The 24,078-nt window shown below is 40.2% G+C and overlaps 1 protein-coding gene across 1 annotated transcript in view; it reads left to right on the forward strand.

The window, feature by feature from the left end:
• LOC116449773 (transcription initiation factor TFIID subunit 4-like) overlaps window positions 1-24,078 on the forward strand; it is a 147,718-nt gene that overhangs the window by 40,355 nt on the left and 83,285 nt on the right. The window contains exon 10 of the mRNA XM_032121596.1: window positions 6,622-6,791. Coding sequence (XP_031977487.1) covers window positions 6,622-6,791 — 170 coding nt within the window. The remainder of the gene's footprint in view (window positions 1-6,621; window positions 6,792-24,078) is intronic.

Consider the following 24,078-nt stretch of genomic DNA (forward strand, 5'->3'; position numbering starts at 1 on the left):
TTTTTTTTAAAGATCTAGCAATTAAGAATTTTGCAAATTGCATCTATGCATTTAAGGTCAACGTTTATTAGTGAACTGCAAGACTTTACATGAGTTCATTGTTTGTTACAGTAGCTGTTCTGTGATGCAGAGTTCTCAACCCAAGATTTCTGCAACATGAAGCTGTGCTTGTGAAATGTTAGGTCACCTTTTGTGGTATTAAATTTATTGTTGCTGTATTTTTCAGCGAGAACTACAGACAAGCCCAGTTAGTTGACTTTTCGACTCTATTAATACCTAAGGATAGAAATTTGAATTCCTTTTCTAGTAATTTTTGTTTGTTTTGCAAGCAAAGGTCTAGGCTTAGGTTTGTACCATAACAGGCCAGCTTGAGGTTTCTGTAGCTGAGAGAAGCAAAAATCCCCCTGAAGTCTGCCAGGGCCTTGCGTATTTGTCTACAGCTGCTACTGATCACCTCGTTGGTCCCCCCAGAGCTCCCCCGGACACCAGCTCCTCCTGATGGTGGTGAAAGCAGCAGGCTCTCAAGTGATTCTTACCCACAGTTCGGGTAGTGGCCACTATAGGGAACTAGTGGAAACTTTTGTTCCTGATACTGAGATGGAATAATGGCAGTTGGAAGGTCCAGCTTCCCGCTCAAGGCAGGTTTGGTTGGATCAGGGACTGGTCCATATGTGCTCTGCATTTCTCCAAGGACAGAGGTGGATGTTTGTCCTCTTGCATTATCCCACCACTTCCAAACTATGCTGGGCGGGGCTCAGTGGCATTGCCTGGCAAGGCCAGAAGTGAGCAGATCTATCCCTTGGTGTGTGGGATGATGCTGTGTTTTGTTTGCCATAGGGTGCCAGGTAGCCAGGCGCTCCTTCCTTTGCACAGCAACCTTTCTTTTTCTGAAGTGGTATTTCCAAGTTACGTCTGACCTCCTGGAGCCTGTCAGTGTCGGGTTTTATACAGCCAGTGTGATGGGGTTTTTTGTTTCCAGAGGTAGCTCTGTGAAGCCTCTGAGATCATTTGAAGCTGATCTTAGTACCTGTATTTTATTCTGCTGCCTGGCTGCATTTTGAGGTAGAGTCTATGTGGAAATAAAAAATTCGTTTTCAGACCTCCCTTGAATAGCCAAAAAAATCTCTTGTCTAGTGTTATTTTCATTTTTAAAAATAAAAGTTTAACAGCATAGCTCTGACAAAATGCCTCACAATGCATGATGTTACATCTAATAATGTGCAAAGCAGCTTGCCCTTGAAGTGGTAGAAAGCTAATGTAGATGTTGAATGGATAACTTCAAAATTTGCATCTCAAAATGGTATATGACAAAACCTTACCCTTGAAGTTTCTTAGTTTTTCGAAGTGAATATTTCAAGCTATAAGGTGACTGTGATTTTTCCATGTATTTCAAAATATAGAAAATTGCTGACTGTAAATGTGGTATGTTCTGTCATCCCTTCTGCTTATCAGGGAGAAGATTCTGCATAAACCATAAATGAATTGTGTGGCAAAGCAGTATTAGGGACACATTTCAAATTATAGCATGAAAGTCAGAATAAACATTTTAATTAATGTGTAACTAGAACCTATGCCATTATAAAATATAATACAGTAGTGGCTGTTCGGTAATTTCACGGCACCATTTCTATGCAATGTATTGTTGTTAATGTCTGATCGTGTGATCCATGGACTCTGTGGACTTTCTCAAGAGTCTTGTGTGCATGTAGGGACTTTGTACTAATGACATGCAGTTCCCTTGTAAGAGAGAAGGGTATCAATAGTCTAATGCTGTCTCAATTGCTTTATGCATTCTTCTGGCTTATTTGGGAGCAGTTCAGTATTGCAGTTTGGAACAGCACTGGCTCAAATCTCACAAAGTGCATGAGGAAGAAAAACTGTGCAATCATGGAGTTAAGGTTTGTTCATAAAGAAAATGCTACCAGATTTTTATAATGGCTTGTCTTAGTTTAAACAAAATTTTTGAAACCTTTTACAGATAACTGTGCGAATACTTTGGGTTTTCTTGCTTATTTTCAGATAAGATTTTTTTTTTTAGTAATTGCATGAGTGTTTTTAATGAAGAGGAAAGAGAAAGTTGTTAAAAGAGGTTGAATATAGGAGGAAGAATTGGACTCTTCGACTATTTGAAGGTACAGTTTGTGTTTGGAGGGAGTTTGAGAACTCATGCTGTTTTAAAAATATCATGTGTGTTGGAATGTTAGATTCATCCTATAAGAGTCAGAATTTAATTCAGTAAAAACCAGAAATATTTACTGGAACAGTAGAATTAGCATAATAATATATACCAAGAAATATGAAATTGTTAAATACTGTGCTCTGATGAAAGAGGAAAGATAGACAGTAATCATCAGTCTAGACGACCACTGGATGGCATCTTTGTTCCACAGAATGACTTCTGAAAACTCACTTATCTGGGCTTAGAAGTTCACTTTTATAGGAAATTGTTTGGCGAGAATACCAACTCTCTTTATATATAAATGTATGTTTCAGTATCCAAATATTTTTCATCATGAGGTTCCTTAAAGTAAAGAAGAATATATGGATAGGGTTTTTCTTGTCAGAAAAAATTGTAGTCCCAGCTGTGATTAATATATTTCTTATCTGTCTTCCATGTAATACTGAAAGAAAAAAAAAAAAGGATGTGCTTGCAAATTGTAGCTTGCAAGTGTAAGAAGGAAGAAAATTATTCTGTCCAGGAGTTACAGTGATGGTCTTTGTAAGTGCTATTGTATCGGTTTTGATAATTCCATTGAAATCTAGTTTGTGCCCAAAATACTTGTCTGGTTTTATTTCAGAAAATATTTATTTATAATGTGGTCACAGATCTGTATGCTAAATACAAATTGGAGTAGCTAAACTGCTACACAGAAGGAAGGTAAAAGACCGACTGTACTTTCTTCAGCTCTGAAATAAAAGGAGAGAGAAGTATAAACTTCTCTTAAAAGTTGTGTTCTGGAAGTCAAGACTGCTGTCTTGATTTTTGTTTTTTTATAATGGATGGTTGCTTGAAGGAGATGAAAGTACCTCTGTCCTGGCAACCTGATGTGGAAACACAGGGCTGAGACTTGCTTGCAGCTGGCCAGGCTGTGCTCAGCTGTGCCGAGTGCTCGCTGAAGGGCGCGGGGCGGTGGGCTGTGTGTGCAGCCAGCACCGGAGTCCTGCTCTCTCCTGTTTCACCAGGCTCCTCTGGAGCTGTGTGTGCAGCCAGCACCGGGGTCCTGCTCTCTCCTGTCTCACCAGGCTCCTCTGGGGCTGTGTGTGCAGCCAGCACCGGGGTCCTGCTCTCTCCTGTTTCACCAGGCTCCTCTGGAGCTGTGTGTGCAGCCAGCACCGGGGTCCTGCTCTCTCCTGTTTCACCAGGCTCCTCTGGAGCTGTGTGTGCAGCCAGCACCGGGGTCCTGCTCTCTCCTGTTTCACCAGGCTCCTCTGGGGCTGTGTGTGCAGCCAGCACCGGGGTCCTGCTCTCTCCTGTCTCACCAGGCTCCTCTGGAGCTGTGTGTGCAGCCAGCACCGGGGTCCTGCTCTCTCCTGTTTCACCAGGCTCCTCTGGGGCTGTGTGTGCAGCCAGCACCGGGGTCCTGCTCTCTCCTGTTTCACCAGGCTCCTCTGGAGCTGTGTGTGCAGCCAGCACCGGGGTCCTGCTCTCTCCTGTCTCACCAGGCTCCTCTGGGGCTGTGTGTGCAGCCAGCACCGGGGTCCTGCTCTCTCCTGTTTCACCAGGCTCCTCTGGAGCTGTGTGTGCAGCCAGCACCGGGGTCCTGCTCTCTCCTGTTTCACCAGGCTCCTCTGGGGCTGTGTGTGCAGCCAGCACCGGGGTCCTGCTCTCTCCTGTCTCACCAGGCTCCTCTGGGGCTGTGTGTGCAGCCAGCACCGGGGTCCTGCTCTCTCCTGTCTCACCAGGCTCCTCTGGGGCTGTGTGTGCAGCCAGCACCGGGGTCCTGCTCTCTCCTGTTTCACCAGGCTCCTCTGGGGCTGTGTGTGCAGCCAGCACCGGGGTCCTGCTCTCTCCTGTTTCACCAGGCTCCTCTGGAGCTGTGTGTGCAGCCAGCACCGGGGTCCTGCTCTCTCCTGTTTCACCAGGCTCCTCTGGGGCTGTGTGTGCAGCCAGCACCGGGGTCCTGCTCTCTCCTGTTTCACCAGGCTCCTCTGGGGCTGTGTGTGCAGCCAGCACCGGGGTCCTGCTCTCTCCTGTTTCACCAGGCTCCTCTGGAGCTGTGTGTGCAGCCAGCACCGGGGTCCTGCTCTCTCCTGTTTCACCAGGCTCCTCCGGGGCCGTGTGTGCAGCCAGCACCGGGGTCCTGCTCTCTCCTGTTTCACCAGTGCTCTTCCTGCCAGCAGTGGCACCCGGACCCACCGGCACCGGGGGATCGCCACTGCGTTTGTACTGTGGTCAGTTTCAGCTTTATTTTGAAATTCTGGGTTCAAGTCTGTGTTCCAGAAGCTTCCACTATTTTACTTAGTTCAGAGTTTGTGTTCTGATAGCTGCCTTGATAGGAGTCTGGTTTTCCCATGGTTTGAAGCCTGTTGGATTTGGGCCTTGTGAGTTGTGGGTGATTCTCAATCTATTTCAAGCATTCAGGTTTTAACCCGACAAAACCTTTCTTTCTTTCAGTTTTGCCTGTGGTTTTGCATTTGTGGAATTACAAACTTTTGAACTGGTCACTGAATATCTAAGTCAGTGTTGGTTGTGTGGTGTTGGGGGCAGGCAGTCCCGGGCAGGCCGGGTGTGGGTGTGGAGCCAGTTCCTCATGTCAGAAGTAAAAGTGACATGGTTTGAGGGATGGAGCACCTCTCCTAGGAAGAAAGGCTGAGAGAATTGGAATTTTTCAGCCTGGAGAGGAGAAGGCTCCAGGGTGACCCAGTTGTGGCCCTTCAGTACCTGAACGGAGCCTGCAATAAAGACAAGGAGAGACCATTTACAAGGGCCAGAGTGACAGGACAAGGGGGAATGGCTCCAAACTAAAAGGCAGTAGGTTACATTGGATATTAGGAAGAAATTGTTCCCTGTGAGAGTGCTGAGGCTCTGGCACAAGCTGCCCAGAGAAGCTGTGGCTGCCCCTGGACCCCTGGCAGTGTCCAAGGTCAGGTTGGCCAGGGCTTGGAGCAGCCTGGGACAGTGGAAGGTGTCCCTGCCCATGGCTGGGGGTGGCACTGGATGGGCTTTTAAGTTTCCTTCCAACCAAAACCATTCTATGATGTTGCAACATTGTTCTCAGGAATTTAATTTTAAGACAAGAAATCAAGTGCTTAACACTCCTGGAAAATAATAGAAGCTTAATTAATTAAGAAATTAAATTCGTGTAGCATTTTTCTGAAAAGCATTGTAAAATATTCCTTTTTCTCCCTCAAGTGTTCAGCACATTTTTGCAGATTTACACAAAGAAAAGTCCCTTCTTGACTTCTTCTCACAAAAGAAAACAAAACCAGTATCTATCTAACCATAAAAGTCTTTCACCAAAATTGGCTGCTGTAGTGCAGACAACAGGAAAAGTATGGGAGGAGAGGGAGGACCTAGATTATGGATTTCTGGATTTCCCTCCTTTTGTTCTCAGACCTTACTTGGAGCTATTGGTTTTTACTCTGGGCATTAAACTTGTTACAAATGATAAAGTATTTTAGTATTTTAGCATAGGACATTATATATGTAAGAATTTTTAAAATATCTTTTAAATTAGGCTTCTGTTTGTTTACTACATACGGTAATTGGAGTCTGGACTTGAATGTGTTTTTTCCATATATATATTCTGAAAATAATATTCTCAAAGGACGTGTAATCTCTCTAGAATATGTTGAAATAGTGTTTGTGTCAATAATAGCTGTGAAACAGAATGTGCTAAATCCAGATGGCTTTTCCACAGCTCTGAGTCATACCTCAGAGAGGTAGGAGGTAAAAGATGCTTGGGAGATACTGGTATGGAAACTCAAATTTATTTGCACTTTCTCAAGCTGGTAAAAAGGATATTGCAGGGCAGAAAATGGCCTGGGAGTTGCTATCGTCTTCTCAAATGCAGCTCATTTTCCTAAAACCTGTTGACATAACTGATTTTTGTATGTTGCTAGAGAAAATACTAACGCATACTCAAGCCACACTTGGAACCCAGGATTACCTGTGAACTCAGCATAGTCAAAGAATCTTTCCTGACTGTTGCTGAAAATGCTTGGATGCCCATTTTAGTAGGAACTTGTGAAACAGTGTAGGATTACAAATTCATGTTTTTACTTTTAATTTCTGGTATTTATTTTACCATTTTGTGCATAGTTTTCATTATAAAGAGGAAAGCATGATGTTCTGTTGTTAGTGGTGATCATTGCCTTAAGTTTCCCGGTCATCCTGGTTTCATTGATATCACTGACTCTGAGATGAAGACACCTTTGTCACACCTTCTGTTACCAAATTGTCCTGCTTCTGATGTGTTCCTAATATGGTCAGAGAAATACGTGGTTATTTCTGAGTGTAGAATATATTCTGTGAAAATGGAGACACGTGGAGTTGTACCTCAATTGGCCCACCCATTAGGCATGTGGCATGATGATTACTTCTGGAGAGGCAGATGATAAAAAAAGAGGAATGTATTTCATGCAGAATTGTTTTTATATGGCTTTTTTTTTTAATTATAGAGATGACGATGACATCAATGATGTTGCCTCTATGGCTGGTGTTAATCTTAATGAAGAAAGTGCCCGAATTATGGCTACCAACTCTGACTTGGTTGGAACCCAGATCCAGTCCTGTAAAGATGAACCCTTTCTTGCTGCTATACCTCTCCATAAACGCATACTTGAAACGGGTGAGAAGCACATCCTTTCCTTCTGAGAGTGTTTCCTTCAGAGTGATGAGGTTCTGAGGAGCAGAATATGCTTAGCACTTAAGATGGTTTTTTAAGCATTTGATTATGTAATTCTGTATTTCTAAACTTTCAAGGTTTTTGTGATAAAAGTAACTTACCTCAAGTTGGAAATAAAATAGCATGCTGGTACTTTTAAACTTCATGCTTTCCCACATGTTTTTTATATCCAAGGATCTCAAAGCTCTTTGCAAACATTAATTATTTCTCACAGTCCTCCTTCATGTTTTACACATGAGAAGATTGAAACAGAGAGGTAAAGTAAGTAGTACAGGTCACAGAGGACACCTGTGAATAACATTTAACAGAATGTTTAAGTTTCCTGTCAAGATTTTCTTTCCGTATACAAACCAGTTATTCAGTTCTTAACACCTGCATCTATTTAAGTTTGTAGTGTATTTCTTACAGCATATTTTCAAAAAGCTGTGTTTATTTATCATGGCAAAAAGCTATGTTTATTTATTCTGCCATTGGAAAATGGAAGTTAAAAACTTTAGTAGAATAACTGTTCGAAATCAGCGATGTTTTAAGGCTAGGAAATATGCTTCTGTAAGATAGAATGTATTTTATATTACATACTTTATTAATATGCACTATGTGTTCTAGTACCTAAATATATATTTTTCAACATAATTTTGGTAGTGTTTTCAGTGCCATCAGTGTCTTAACGTACTACGCTCCAATTGTTTAGGGGTGAAAATTGTATCTCTTTCAAACCTGTGCTTAAGGCACAAATTTTTAGGGATCTAGTTCTCAGAGTTTTAAAGATAAGACCAAAATCTTGTTGCAAATCAGTGCAGTTAGGTTTTTTTAAGTCATGTGGTTGCTTCTGAAATGTTATTTGTGTTTTATGTTCATTGAATTAACGGGAGCCTTTTTATATTGCAGTTGCAGGCAAGTTCTTCATTGACTTATTGTCAGACTTCACTCTTGTACTTTACTAAATGCCATTTTAAGTTCCCCTTCAGAGAAAGGAATGGTTTTGCAGGCTGTAGTCACCTCGCTGTGAGGATGTGATGACGGCGTGTGGTGCGGCTGGGAAAGTGTGTCCTGCCTGTTGGGACTGGCTTAGCACCACCTGACACTGGAGCCAGCGAGGTCTTCATGAGATGTGTCTGAGAAACTGTTCTGAGGGATGCTCACATAATAGTTGATACAGGTGTAAGAAGGGGAAAAGGCAACAGATATTAAAACTGTTAAAAAGAATGGGAAATCAGTAATGAATTTGCCACATAAGCCTTAATGAGCTGTCTGGCTGTAACAACTGCTGCACAACATGGAGCTGTAATTACAAGTGCAGGACTTACAGGAATCTGTACATACTTTAAGAGCCACAGAACCCATCACACTATTCATCACTGCCTTTTGGGGTTTGCTCCTCTGAGGAACAAATCCCTATGGCTGTTTTTGAAGCTTTATTGGCTTTGATAATTAAAATGAAACTTTCAAAGCTTTTAAAAGCAGCTGCAGGGATTTACTTCTCAAAAGCAGTGAATCCAGAAGAGCGGCCACTCCTAGTGATCTCCTGCAGCCACTTTTAGAGCTTTATTTTGGTTTTACATGAAGCCTTTTATAGTTTTGAAAGTGGCTGTGGAGTTCAGAAGTGGCTACTATCTGGGATCTATGGCTCTTGAGGAGAGAATTCCTTCAGCTGATTTTGAAGTTTTAGAAGCTGGGTTTTCACTGTGTGTGGCCAGATTTGTTGTTTGCTTAGGACCACACACAAGTTTAGTAATTTGTGCTACTGGGCACTTAAAATAATGACATTGTAAGTTCATGACAAGACTCAGTGTTGCCATATGTTGCTGTGACAACACCAGGACTAAGCAAAGTGCCTGTGACCTTCTCAAGCACATTAGAAAAAAGTCTGTTATGTGAGTTCTTATTCTCCTGTTTTCATTATGTCTGTTGACAAATGAGATAAGATACATTGTTTCTTCTTACTTTTGTCTGAATATGACTTAAACAGATGTTGTTTTCTACCTTTAGGTCTATTCATATTTAATCACTTCAGTTTTAGGGCAGGTTTTTAATGTTTTAGTAAAAGAGAGATTTGTGGTGTGTACAGTATTAGGAAACTGCTCTTGTCTCCTTTCTCAGAAGCTAGATCTTTCAAGTTTTCTGTAATATTAATCTCCTCCTCTCTTTTCTGAGTAAGAGCTCTGTCAAGCAACTCAGTAGTGTTCCCCAAAGGCTGTTTCAGAGATTGTGCTTCCATTCACCATTCCAGAGTTGGAATATAAACTGCTAAAGTGAGAGCAGATGCTCTTCCGACTTTGGCAGTAACCACCAGCCAGATGCCTCAAAGTCATAGTGAAAGAGGTTCCTTAATATATTGTATGTTCTTATCTCTACTTGAGCTTGGCACTGTTACAATCCAAAGTTTTTTTTAAATCTAAGGGACTAATATTGATCCATATAAATGGAAGAAGTAACTGAAAGGTAATTCATGCAAAGAATATTCATCCTCTTCCCGCATGCTTCCTTACCCAATTTTGTATCTAGTCATTTTGGGCTGGTAATCATTGACATTTGTTCATGTAGGAAGGCAAGGCTGTGACTTTTTCAAATTCTTCTTTGATGCAAAATCAAGAGTGGGTATTTCTCAGCAGATAATGTATTTCTTTTGTTATTCCGTACGGAATCATAAAACTTTAAACCCTGATCTTTCTGCATGACAGCATAGCACAATGAAACATATACAAGGGGTTGTAAGGCTTTTGTTTCTCTTTTTGGGAAGTTGAGATGCAGAGATTGATATTCATCACACATGTGCCTACCAACTCCTAAAACTTTCTAGGTCTTTAACTTTGTTAGTAGAACAAGCAGTGTTTCTTCAGAGGGCAAGATGATTAGACCTCACAGATAAATAATGCTGAAAACTCCTGGCTTTTCCACGTGGTTTTATGGGAATGATACAAGAAAAACAACTGTAATGATTTGTGATTGTTTCACTTTTGTTCATTCATAAGTTATTTCTTGCTGGGTAAGAATGCTGTGTTAGTTAGGTTTTAGAAACTAGTTTTTGACATTCTTAGTTTTTGCTGTTCAGTGAATGAGGCAACAGGCAACACTTAATAAAGCAGGTTTTTAAGTGTGACAGTTTTCTGTAGTTCATAACCATCTCGTGAAAATAGAGACTCCTTGGCTTTAATTCCTTGATTACAGCATGGTTTCTGAGTGCAGATAAGAATGAGGCTGCACTGCATTTTAATGCATAATAAATATTAGTGAGAGGTAGCAGGACACAGTGAAGGATGGCATAAAACATGATCCTTTTTATAATGCCTGATAACTAAATCCTTGGAAAAAGGGAACAGCTGTCTCTTGTACTTCTCTGAGAACTTGCTGGTCTCTTAAACCTTCACTGAGGTTCCAAAAATCTTGGATTTATAGTTTGTGACCAACAGAGCATGATACCTTAGGCTTAGCATCTGCAGCAGCTTATTAATTCCCACAACTTTTAGTTCTAACTGATTTCTTTTACAACCAGGTGATGCCGTTTTGCTTTTATTAACTATCCCTAAAATGTCACGACTTGTGGTGAACCCTAACCATAAATTAACTGTCATAATGCAATAATATTTAAGCAGGAGTTTGGCAAACTCTAGTCTTTGACTTAGATTGTTCCTTTCTCTCTTTCTCTTCACTTTCAGTGTTCTTCACCCCATTTTTCTACTTCAGTTTTATTGCTGCAGAGCACTGGCTGAATAGAACAGATGTGGCATTCTCAGAAATGTGGGACTAGTTTGGCCGTGTTGAATACGTTTTAACTGTTCACCTTGTATCTTTCAAATTATTTTAACTTAAATACATATGATAGAAATTTATTGGAGAATCAGCAATGATATTTTAATTTCACATTCTTTTAGAGTTTTTTACATCTGCATTAAGCAATCAAATTTTCTATAGCATGATTTTACAAAAATGGTGTATTTGTTTGTTCCTAGCATTGTTATGAATGTCCTTTGGAAAAAGTCTTACACTGACTTAGCATACATCTGCAATATTTCCCACCACAAACGTAGTCCTGGATTCTCTTGCTTCATACAAATACATTTTTAGTCTACTACTACACATAGTAGTGCATGCCAATTATTATAAAGTTTGAAAATGTGCTGATGAATCCAGTTTCTCCTGGTTCAGTAGTTGAAAGGCCTACAGTCTTGTTTAAAACAGCTTCAGAGAAGCTTGTCTGGTTAGAATTAAGCCACTGTTTCTGTCAATAGAACAGTTGTATGGTGAGGCTGAACATAATTTATAGATTTACCTTTTTGTTATTCTACATGTAAAATATCTTTTTAATTCTGTCTGATGAAATATTGATCATTGCTCTGCCTTGATTCTTTCTTTGTTCAGCCACACTTGAATTGCATGTCTGCTATAAAACTGCATGTTAAAACATACAGAAATAGCTTATCTGTGTTTTCTGTATTCTGGAGTGTATTGAATCTACTGTCTGGCATCACAGTGGCAGCAATTGTGTGCATATGCATATATTTAAAAGAAAGAATTTGTGTGCTCCAGAGGACGTTTTATATTGCCAAACCATGTTAAAACACATAGGGGTATCCTTCATGGAACCAGGCCAGGTGATTTCAGCCTCTATTTAAGCATTTGTTATTAGTTCAGTGAGTCTTTCTGTCATCCTCCTTTCCTGGGTGTGTTTGTCAACATTTGTATTCATGTTTGAGTGACATGAAACTGTCCTATTGATGACTGCTCTTTCATAAACAGAGCAGTCTAACATAAAAGTAGAGTTATTTCTCTGGTTGCTTTACTTTAGAGGGCTTTTATAGCTGCTTCAATTACAGTGGTTGAGCTCTCCAATTGCCTGTGAATATAATTTTTTGTTTTCACTGTGCTTTTTGTTGATGTGACTTGGTTGTTTTCACTGCTAACTTTTAGCTTTTTGTCCATAAGTTGATTTGTCTTCAAACCGAAATACTCATTTGAATATAATTTTTTCCATCAGCATCTTTGTCAGGATGATCTCCTCAAATGCCTGTGGACATAACTCTTGATTGTGTTTGGGGATTGCTCTAACACCTACCTGTTCATAAGTGTAGCAGTTTGAAGTCATGCACCATCCTAAGGACATGCTTAGTCTGCTTGAACTGTACCTACAGTGGAGTTCTCTGAGATTCTACTTGCTTTTTCTCAGGGGAAAAAAAAAGTCGTATTAGGTACTGGAAAATTCAAACTGCAAGTTATTGTGCATGCCAAAAGCACAGACTTTCTCTAGTTCCTGTAAACTTCAGTCTGGCACTGCAGAGATATGGCAGGTGTAGAGATGTATCCACGTTCTGACATCCATAGTAGTTCTGTAACTTGGGCTTTTTTCATTAGTATGAAACAAGCATTTGCTAGAAATTGAATTTAGATTAGAAGGTGTGTACTGCTCCCAATTTTCTAACCAATGTCCATGGTTGTGGCAGTTGTTCCTTATGTTGAGATTGGAGTTTATTGTACATGTTCAATAGATAATTTGGTTTTATATTCCAACTTAATTGCTAATGTTACAATAAGACAATTATGTTATTTACATTTATTATTTCCTTTTCAAAAAAGGTGGGAATACATTCCCATCTTAGTATCAGCAGCAGTGTTGCCAAATAAACATAACCAGTAAGTACTTTAGCAGAATGTTAAACCTTATTGTTGTTCTTTCTTTAATAGGTCCATGATTAGACTTCCTGTTTTACAAGATGTCCCAACATGTGTTGGAATGGTAACTTCAGTACCACCTGAGAGCTTGGAGTCTGCCTTTCTGTGAAAGGTAGGACAGCTTCTGTTCAATATTTTTTGTGTATTTCCAAGGTTTTCTTTTTATTAATCTTATTGGCTCTGCAAGACTACAGAATCTGAGTTATGCTTTTAGCAGTATCACCTTTAGGTATCAGAACTGATGTTATTTCATGAAGCAGTAATTTCTCAAAATAAATATGATTAATTTAGCTATGTTGAAACTATGATTATTTATGCAGAAAATGATGCTGTTTCTTTAGGCATCATTTTCAAAGGTTTTACTCCAGTTGTACTGAGAGCATGACCATACTACTTGCTCTCAGAAATATTTAGAGAATTCAAGTTTTGTTTTCACCATAATAATTTTGTTTTCACCGGTTTTTCATTCTGTTTTGTGAATGTAGTGAAAGCACCATCTTTAAAAGGTCTTGCTATTTCTGGAAGGCAGTTCTGGCCTTCAGGGCCCACCAAAATATGTTACCCAGCCTCAGAATAAGTTTGCATCTGGGAATTGAATGGCTTAAATTTCCTGGTCTCTGCAAAGGAGAGTAAAATTAAGATCATCATTCTGTGGAGATGCATTCTCTACCAGATTCATTTATAAAGTCCATGGATGTAAAATAAGAACAATAAAAAGAAAACCTTAGAGAACCATTCAATATTGCAATAAAGCTGACTTACATTATCCCTGTAGGCAAACTCCATGCTCTAGAGGTGGTGCTAATGTCCCCAACGCTCAACACATGTTGGAACATCTTTGTGGAGGAGGAAGTCATTGATCAGTGAGCAGCATCTTCAAGGATCGTTTAAGGGGGAAAAAGTAAAAGGTAATATTTTTTAAAATATGTTGGAATGATTGTTCATTATGTTTATTTGGCAATCCTGCTGCTCATACTAAGGTTGTAGTGTTTTCATTTCTTAAAATTACTGAGAAACTTCATAAACTTCCTTTAGTCTTTCCTTCTCCCATGAGTTTGAATTGCATTTGTCAGCCTCCTTCACATTGCTGAGTCTACTGCACCCAAGTCCAGAATCTACTACAACTCACTGGCAATTTGACACTTTTTTCAATGGTTGTAATGCAGAGAGGGCTAATCTGTGATTTAACGAGTTTTGCAGTCCCTTATTAAGTAAGTCAGAGCCAAATATTGAACTGGTACAAAGACATGCTGCTGCTAACAAAAGGGTATTTGTTTTCAAGGAAGTAGCTGCAATACAAAGTTGTGCCAGATGAGGTACCACCATCTGTTCTCCCGCAATAATGTAGAAGTGCACCTTTAACATAAACTGTCATAAACTAAAGCTATTTTGACAAAATTAAGTGACCATATCTGACCTGGTTAGTTTTTGCAGTGGTGGATGATCTGGTGATGCTCAATTTGGTATTAATGAATGTGGCATGGTGTCCTGATCTTGGCACTTTTAATTGTAATCCTGGGCATACACAGATGAAGGTGCTGACATTTTGAAATTCAGGTTATGATCTTTGGTCTGTTCTTCTGGTATCCTTTATAATTTCCTGGGTTTTGTGCCTATATTCTCTGTCTAACATGCCCATCCTGCCTCCTTAGATGAAGCCTCACGTTTAGCTAGTCTGCCTGGCCTCAGGCTTGTGGTGACAACTGTGAAACCTGTTCAGACTGTGGTGTCAGAGAGATGGTTTCTCAGGGGAAAAAATTGTCTAAATGATTGTATTGTTCACACAATTTGCTTTAAAAGAACAGAACCATATAGGCAAGTTCTTATACTTGGTATTCCTTTGGATCCTGTGGATGTGATGGAGAGTGTCTTCTGTTCCTGTGAGGACTGTGCTATAAGATGCTGGCATCTGTGTTTGTCATCTCTGACATTCTTACAGGAGTTCTGCTCCATCTCTGTCTTACCTGGTGTACTGTCATAATCATGTATTTATGGTGTTTAAGCCTGAGGTCCTGTGATAGTTTACTGTTTTGAGTTTAGTTCAGGAAACACATTTTTCTACTGTGCATGAAAACAGATAAATTCCCAACTAATAACTTCTCTTGCTTTCTTAGGAACTCCTGTTGGTGTCATTGCCATATTAGTTCTTTCTGGTCTGGTCCCTGTAACAATCTCTTTTGATTTGACTCTCTAGTGAGTAACCGAGCACAAAAGTCCATTGAGGCATGTACTGTTATTCAAAAAATAGTGAACATGTTTTCCAGTCTTCTGTGTTTATTCTTGAGTGTTCCTGAATATCTTTGGACATGCTTATTATGCTGTATTTTTTGTTTTGGGAAAACCAAGATGAGGAAAAAAAGATCATATAACTGTAATCTGTGAGTTCTAATTTGACTTGTTGAGACCTGCTCCTGTTTCAGTTCTCATGCCCTTCTCTGTGTTTTGTATTTTCCTCACACTGTTAAATTGCTGCAGCACAGATTACTGGGGTCGTAGGGTAGGATGTGGAGCTGTGGTTCTCAAAGTCTCTTTGGCCTTCAGTGCCTCCTTTTGAAAACTTCAGCACCCTCCCTTCCTTTAGAACATACACATCAAATGGCACAAAAATAATCTTAAAGTTGAATTATTTAAAAAAGGAATTAAACATCCAAATTAATGCTATTGTCTTTGCTTAACACATTGAGATTTTGATTTCTTCTAAAAGAAGTTAGGTGATACACGGTTTGATTACAGAGGAGAGCAGGGAAACAATTAATTGTAGTGCCTTATGTTCCTTCAGAGTTGGCATTCTTTCTGTCCTCTCTGATCAAGCTGCAAGCCTTCCTTGCTGTCTGAATGCAAGTGCTCTCTGCTCCTAGATGCACTGTTTATATGTATATGCTTCCATGATTTGTGACAACTCCTTCCATTTTCCAAGCCTCCACATACCTGTGCAGAATGTTGTTTGGTGACTAGCTTGGTTCTGTTAGAGACAAACCACTAAGGGTAATAAAAAAGACTTTATGGATGATTAATAGCTGCCTTTCAGCTGTTTAATTATCTAGCTTAGAGATAGAATTTTGGAAACTGGATTGTCTGGTTATATATACCTTAGCACAGACTTCTTCTCAAAGTAGTTTTTCTGTTTGCCAGAAAGCATGAATTAGGTGCGAGTTCCCAGACTTAGCCACTGGTTGAGGCTTTTTAGAGAAGTGAAGGCTTTTTGCTGGTCAGTCTTACATGACTTTCATCAAAAAACACGAGTTGTGTAGGTAGTGTTAAGAAAGAAATTTATTAGAAAATTAGAGAAATTCTTTCTCTACTTGATGAATTTTTTTTGTCCTGCTCCAAATCCTATTGACTTGCATATAAAGGCTTTGAATCAGCACGGAAAATAGAATGAGACTATGGCTAGAGTTACACATAGATTTTGCATGGATGCAACTATTTCTCTGGATCTGTTGTGTTAAAATAATGACATCAATATGACCCTCTAGAGTGGAGTTATTTTGCTTGTTTTCTTTTCACAAGAATAAGGTGTAATAAACAAAATTAGAAAGTAAGAGTTCAAAATAAGCAAAAAGGTTGTTTTTGCTCACTACGGGGTGAGTAGTTAAGTTGTGGAACTCTTTGTTTTACGATGTTGCAGATGCAAAAATTTCTTGAAAAATTAATGGAGAAAACATTCCATCCTGATCTAATATACAGATAAGATGGCCTAACTTAGGACAGACCAAGGCATAATTTTGGTGCACAGTGAGCACTACACACTTTTTTTTTTTTTTAATAATCTTCTAGCAGCATCTCCTAATACCACTGTTAGAGAAAGGATGATGGACTCTGTGTAGGTTTACTTAACTTTTTATACAGCTATATAAATACATAAGTATTTATTACAGTATAGTTTGTACTGAAAAAGTTAAATCCACTGTAGTGCCTGAAACATACTTTGAATGGTTTTGTGCTCGTGATTTCACACTACAGAGCTTAAAAGTCTGAGTTGAATCTTACTTTGCTAAAATAATTTGGTTGGCATTTACTTTGGAGGGAGCAGAAGAAGACAATATTAAAATATGTGTAGCATCTTATTCAGCATTTTTATTCTTTTAGGTTACATTACATGGCTGGTTATCTTTTTTTCCCCTGCTGTGTCTTGCACTGAACATGGCTATGTATTTTGAGGATTTTAATAATAGGCAAGTTCAGAATTTATTTTAAAAAAATAACTGATGTTTCAGCAGTTTCTCAGTTTCACAAAATGCTTCCCGGGCAATCGGCCTGAGGTGGGTAGTCCTGAAGAAGTGTAGGACAAACACTACTCCCAGCAAATCGGGAATTCTCAAGAAGGTTGTCCAGAAGTTGGCTCATGAGTTAATTCTCACACTGTGAGAAGAGGAATGTTTTTTTACAGACAAGCTTACCTGAAGTAAGGAGTGTAGGGCTCTCCACGGTTTTGTAAATAACAATTATGAGGCAATAAAAAGTCATTCTCTCTAACGAAGCCGTTGTTCCCTATGAAGGTGAACTGGAAGTGTTGAACAGTGTCAGATACTGGTTTGCAGAACCTTTCCTGTTGCAGCTGAGGGCTGGTTTGGGGCTGTGGGTTGTATCTTGGCCATCTGCCCCTCACAGGGGGGTGCTGGTTTGTACCTGCTCCAGGGGACCGTGCACCAAATCTCAAAGCACTTGGCAGGGATTCTCTCGTTTGGCAGGAAACACGCCCTAGCCTGGGGCTTTCCTAAACACGCTCCAGGTTACAGGTTCCTCTGAGGCGCCTGCTCCAACCGCTTCGTTTGGGTTGGCTGTTTTTGTGAAGGTAGCAACTAAAGTTCTGTAGTTTCTTCTTTCCTCATACTGTCTTCTAGCAGCAGACCATCTTAACAGTACAGCAAGTCAACATTGATTGAATTATTTATGCATTTAGTTAGTAAGACTTATATTGAAGCTTTTATATAAGGGACTGAAACCAGAAGATTGCAGCTAAAATTATCTTACTGTTTCTTCTGCCTGGGATCTCTAGGTTATCTTTCACCCCTAGGAATCTCTAATCTTAATCATCAGAACTAGGAGTTGCTGTTTGCATTACCACTGTTTAACAAGCTCTGCCTTCAGTTTTTAGTACTGAAAGTCTGTTTGGGGCTCTGATAGCGCCCCCCAACACAACCCCAGGGTATTCTGAACCTAAACAACCTCCTTAGTTTTTTCCTTTCCTGTGTTCTATCCCTCATTCTCTAGTTTAATATTTAGGGTTGGGTTTTCCCCTTGATAGCATTAGGAATGCAGTATTGATGGATGACTTTGTGGGCTGAGGACACTGCTCTATTGGAGACATACCTATTCTTAAGTTCTACCTGATGAGATTTGGAGAAGTGAGTTGAGTACTTGCCATTTGTGCTTCTCAGGATGTCAAGGCCCCTTAGTACAGTAGAATTGTTTCCCCTTCGTGTTTAGTCAGCCTGATAGTTGAATGGGATTGCTCAATTTAGAGTTATTAATTCAACAGTATCAGACAAAGCTCCCATTGCTTTCTCTTAATTTCATGACTCGCTTTCTGTAGAGACCACACAAGCTGTGTCTTACACAAATATTGCTTATCTAGTTTCAGAAGGTGAGCCGCTCTCCCTGTCACCCCAACTTTTTCAGCTTGTAATTTCCAGAAGTTCCTGTATATTTTAAGTCATGTTGTATTTAATTATATGTAATTGTACAGAGATTAAGGTGTTTTAAATGTTTCACTGCTACATCTACAGCGGAACTGTAAAATTGTCCGTTTCCCTTATGCTGTTGAAATGAAGGAATAGAATTCTTTATTAAAGAATTGAATAGTGTGGGAGGCTGCAGGAATTGAAGTGGTAGTGTTTCCAATACATTGCTTTCCCTGATGGGGAAGATTGCAGAGGGACTGAGGCACGTAAAACTGTGGTAGCTCTTTTGGGGTAACAGAGGAAGGGGGCTTGAGCCTCAGTTGTAGATGCAATCCAAGGCACAGCCCAGCACTTTCAGTGCCGTGGGCAGGAGGGAGGTGGGTAGATCTGACCAGATGCTTCTTTGCTGCATTTTCCTGGATCTGATGGTGTTGAATGAGGCTGAATAAAAGCTTAAACAGATAGTGTCTCAGAGTGCAGGGGGAGGGACTTCGTTTTCTGTTTTGTAGTATGCAAACCAGCTGTAATGGCAGAAGGGGCCTGGACCTAACAAGTCTGGTTCCAGTTGGGTCTTGGGCCAATATTTCATGCACAGAATTTAAAGTTCAAGAAGTTGCTCCTGGTGTTAGGATGGTAGGAGTGGAGTGAGTGGTTTCTGCATTTCTGACCTGTGGTTAGGGCAAATAGGCACTAATTATGCACCCTCCCAGTGTTTCTGTTGAAGGACAACTCAAGCCCTAAATATGAGCTGTTTAACTGTTTAAAGCCAGTTCTTCAAGGTTTTTTTGTTTTGAGAGTAAACGTAAAGAGATTTTATACAGGCACTCAATAATTTATCACATCAATAATCAGAGTCAGACCTGATGTTTTACAAATAATTTTTTTTATCTTTGCTCTCAATCCTGTCAGTCCTCTTATAGTATAAATTATTAAAGTAACTTTTTGATTCTCTGAAAGCCTATCTGCAAAGACAGTATTTTTCTTCTGCTTCGCAAATAGGGCATGATTTGTTCCTTATGATTTGTTTCAGTTTTTGATCAATAAAATATAATTAAACTTTTAAAGTGCGGCAAAGCCAGTACCTTTCAGATAGCTAAGCAGATGATAGCAGAATTTTCACTTCTTGAGACCTAAAAAGTTTTTAGTTACAAGGTTTAGGTGCTTTTATATTTGTAAAAAACAATCTTGTGCTACTGATGCATATGCCAATATCAGAATGATATTGCTGAACGTTTTTTCCCCTGAACATTTTTGGAGCTTTTATCTAAGTTCTGACTTACAGTAATGCTGTTGCAATATCGAAAAGTTTTAAATATAATATAGTTTATTTGTAACTAAATATCCTAACACACTTCTTTGCATGCTGTCTCATATACTGTAGATCTTTATTAAATTCTGATTGAACCCGGGTTTGCTATTAAAGCTTCCAGACATGTAATTAAGAATTAACATATAGGCAGACTTAATTGTGTTGTTCTATAATGCTTGGCAGATTCAAAATTTGCACTTTGAGGGTATTAATTTGTCCCTCATATTTCTCACATAGGATAGTGTGACTCTTCAGTAGCATCTGATGCCTCTGAGGATGTGCTGTAACTGAGTTCTGCCACAAAGAATTGAAGTTTCCTTTCAATCAGTCATCAATTCTTGATGGTCTTGTACAGTTCTGATGTAATAGAGATCTGGCAAGAGCACTTGAATAAAGAGTATGACCTTATTTTTGTCTTTAAAACTATCAAAACTTGAATTCAACTGGAGAGATGGGTTAAAATTATAGCTTGGAGCATTGCTTTGCTCCAGCTCCTTTTTTGTTCTTAAACTTGATGATGTTTTTATCATAGCTCTAGGAAAAGTTCAAAATTACGTTGCTAAAATAATTTTAAAGACTTGGGGCACATAGTTGTTAACCAAAATTTCTAAATTTAACAAATGTATTATTTAAAAGCAAGCAACTCTTTTCAAATTCCACATATGATACTTTTGATCAGAAGACTGCAAGTTAAGATTGCCACATCATCAAACTTAAAGCACATTGAGATGATCACCTGAAGATCAGAAAAGTTCAACTTTTTTAAAACAAAAGGGAAAGCACTCTATTGATAGAAGTTTTTTGGGTTTTTTTTAATCTTAATTTTCTTTTTGGTTTCTGCACGTGTTTAAGTGTATATATTGTAAAGATCAGATGGTGCAATTAAGACCAGAATTCAGAATGCTAGGGCCTAAGTAAAAATACCTGTAGATGAAGCCCACTGTCCAACGACTTGGTTAGAAAGATGAATAATAACAAGGATTTTTGTGTTTTGTGATTCAGTTAACTATGTTTAGTATTATAGAATATATATGTGTATACACATTTGTTAAAAGTATACATCATATTTCTGTTCCCACATCATTATCACTCTCGGGAATCCTGAAAAGGGAAGAGAAGCCTTTTCCTATTAACACTGGGAAAAGTAATTAAGCAGACTAGAAGAATACATCAGGATTTTCCTATTTAGAGATAAGTGTTATTTTCCTTTGGCAGACAGGATTCCAGTATGCTTTTTATAATGAGAGTGGATGAAATCTTATACATTTCATTTTATGAAATGTATAAATGAGAATGATCTCAGGAGGAGAGGGGGCAGTCAAGAAAAAAAAAGCAAAACAAAACAAAGACTTTAATATAGAAACATATGAAAATTAGCAGTTGCCAGCCCTGTGCATAGATTCAGGTTCTATTTGGCATTTTTTCCTGAGTGGCAGAAAGCAAAAAAACCACAGGCTCTAAGCAATGGTATCACAACATCTTAGGTCAGTGGTGTGAACAACTGTGTATGAAAGTATAGCCAGGCTAGCATTTGCAAATGTAGATGAAATTGGTAATTTCCCCACCCTTGCCCGAAGCGCAATCCAAGTATTTAAGGAGCATGCCAAATCTTCATGTAGTATGTAGCTTTGGAATGCACCCTGCTTTTGGCATCCCAAGCTAACAGGGTTTAACTAATGTAATTTAGAGCAGGGAAGAGGTGATGATGCTTCCGCACATGATGAATCGTGTGGATGACAAGATGACTTTTCAAAAATCTTTTTGTAGTCTGGTTTCTTGATGCTAATTCATTTGGGGGGAAGATTGTATTCTTTTTCCCTTATCCTATTTTCCAAAGAATTTTAGCCTTAAGTGATTGAATATTCTATTTGCCTTTCTTCTTTCCCTTCAGGTCACTTCTGAGTCGACTGATAAATCAGGAGCTAGATAGAGCCCCTCTGTGTGTCTTAGTTGAGAGGGAAATGAACCCATTTTTTCCTTTTCTTTGCTCTTCTGCCTGGTTGGCTGCCAGTGAGCTCTCTGGCCCAGACTGGCCAGGCTCAGGGTCTCTGACTCTGCCCAGCTGGCCTACTGGATAAATACGGACTGGGAGATGTGCCAGGGGATGATCCAAGATGGAGGAGAGATGTCAGAGTATTGTGCAGTAATCAGGAATATGGAAGGACATACACAGGAGGACAGGGATCGCTGAATCACTCAGGTTGGAAGATAACTTGAGTAGTCATCTGGTCCAATCTCTTGCTCAAAGCTGGATCAACATTAAATTTAGACAGGGTTGTTTAGGGCATTAACTGGCCAAAAGCTGGGGTGGTTGGAGAGTCTACAACTTGTTTGTACAAAGTGTTCCATTATTTGTCTTCTTAAAAGAATTGTTCCCTATATGCAGTCAGAAACAGCTGTTTCAGTTTATGAATTTATTTCTCATTCTTCTTCCAGGCAACCTTAATAAAGGGTCTGGCTCCATCTTCTCAATAAACTCTCCCTTTAGTCTTCTTACTCCAAGAAGAAGAACCCTCATGTTCCCCTCACGTAGGTCATGTGCTCCTATCCCATGACCATCTTGTTGACTTTTCCCCAGACTCAAGTTTTTTCAAGCTCTTCTTGTACTGGGTGACCCAGACACACAGGATTGTAGATGGGGGCTGAGTGAGGAGTAATTGCTTCCCTTGGTGAAACAGAGAGTTAAAAGAAATATAAAGATTTTAGTTATAGGCTGGCTGTGTTGAAATTAGTTAGAATAGGAAGGAATTCGGGCCCAGCTAGAGTTAATTAAAATAGTTAAGAGAGCTGGACCTGAAATGGTTTTCAAGGTGCTAGGAATTGATTACTGTCCCACGCAGAGCCTGGCACCAATAAAACATGCACTTTCTAACTCTAAACTGTTAGAGAGTTTTTGTCCGTCTCAGTTGGGTATCGATATTAGATCAATATTCATACTTTGGTAAATCATTGGTGGGTTGGTACCATTGTTTTACTGTAGCTACGACCCACTTGTCTTCGTCGGTGCCAGGGTGCAGTGCTGGATCCTGGATAATCTGCTGGCCTCTCCAGGCTTTCCCGTGCTTCCCATCAGTGCTGCTGACCCTAGCCCGTGTCGTTCCAGTGAGTCCATCCCAGGCACAGTGCTTTGCACTTGTCCTTCAAGAGTTCCATGAAGTTCCTCTTGTTTCACTCACCAAGTCTTTTCCCTCTGCACTGCTCAGGGTGGTGCCATCTGCAGACTTGGTGAGGGGGCTTGGTGTCTCACCCCTGAGGTCCCTGAAACAGCCATTAAAAAGAGTAAGTCCCAGAGCAGATTCCTGAGGGACTCTGTGGCCTGCAGGTAGTTTTCTGGACTTGGGAATATCATGTTGAAGGATTTTAGGAGAAGAAAGTTACTGGGATATTGCAGAGGCTGATGAAGGACGAGAATCTTAAGGCATCAGGTGTCCCAGAGAATGGTCTGTTGATTATGGATTAATTTCTGAAGAGTTAAAGAGACAAGAAAAGTCCTATAATGGTTGACTTTACTTAGAATAAAATTCTTTAAGATTAGAAAGACCTTTATTGTGTAAAAAACCAAGATGGCAACAGTTCTGTTATAAAAGGAGCGTGTGTGTTTTCAGGGAAGTTGGGTAGCTATAGTTACACTGAAATTGAAAGAACTGTAACAATTACACATTCACACCCTTACCTAGAATACGGCAGAATTTTCCATCTCAAGCCTCTTTTCTGGATACTAGTTAATTAAATGTCCCTTCTTACTTGCATTTTATCTTTCAGACTAGGATTTTCTGATTGATGGCTTTGCTTACACGTGTTTGCATAATAAAATGGTGCATGCTCAAATAGGCCTCGATATTGCTAGTCTGACTTGGAGGAATTGCTCCTTGCCTATAGGAATCATCCTCCTGACTTCAAGGACTTCATTTGCCTGGGTGGCAGTTGCAGCGTTGGGATTTAATGTGTGTGTCTGCTTCCCATTACATGTTCAGCTTTCAGCAACCTGAGCGCAGCACCAGCTCTATTACACAGGACAAATTGGGCACCAAGAAAGGTTTAATTTATTTTTTTCCCTATGATGAAGCAAAAATTAGTTAAAAAGCACATATGCATCTTGCTGAAATCCTTAAGGTAACATGTAAGATACGGAGTCAGTGATTAAGTTAGTTTAAGAGGTAACGACTTCAAAGAATCCTTAAAATGAACACCAGCGATAGCCGGAGTAGAGAACTGTGCTGGGGAGGCGCGGCCGGGGACCACAGTGGGGCTGTGGTCCAGCCATCACTGGAAGGGGCAGATCCAGGCGGGATGGGGGTAGATCACGGTGGAGCGGGAGCCAAGGGCAGGGAAGGAGCAGATCCCGGTGGAGCGGGAGCCAGGGGAAGGGAAGGAGCAGATCCCGGTGGAGCGGGAGCCAGGGGAAGGGAAGGGGCAGATCCCGGTGGAGCGGGAGCCAGGGGAAGGGAAGGGGCAGATCCCGGTGGAGCGGGAGCCAAGGGAAGGGAAGGAGCAGATCCCGGTGGAGCGGGAGCCAGGGGAAGGGAAGGAGCAGATCCCGGTGGAGCGGGAGCCAGGGGAAGGGAAGGGGCAGATCCCGGTGGAGCGGGAGCCAAGGGCAGGGAAGGGGCAGATCCCGGTGGAGCGGGAG

The sequence above is a fragment of the Corvus moneduloides genome, chromosome 12 (assembly GCF_009650955.1).
Source record: "Corvus moneduloides isolate bCorMon1 chromosome 12, bCorMon1.pri, whole genome shotgun sequence".
Classification (NCBI taxonomy): Eukaryota; Metazoa; Chordata; class Aves; order Passeriformes; family Corvidae; genus Corvus; species Corvus moneduloides.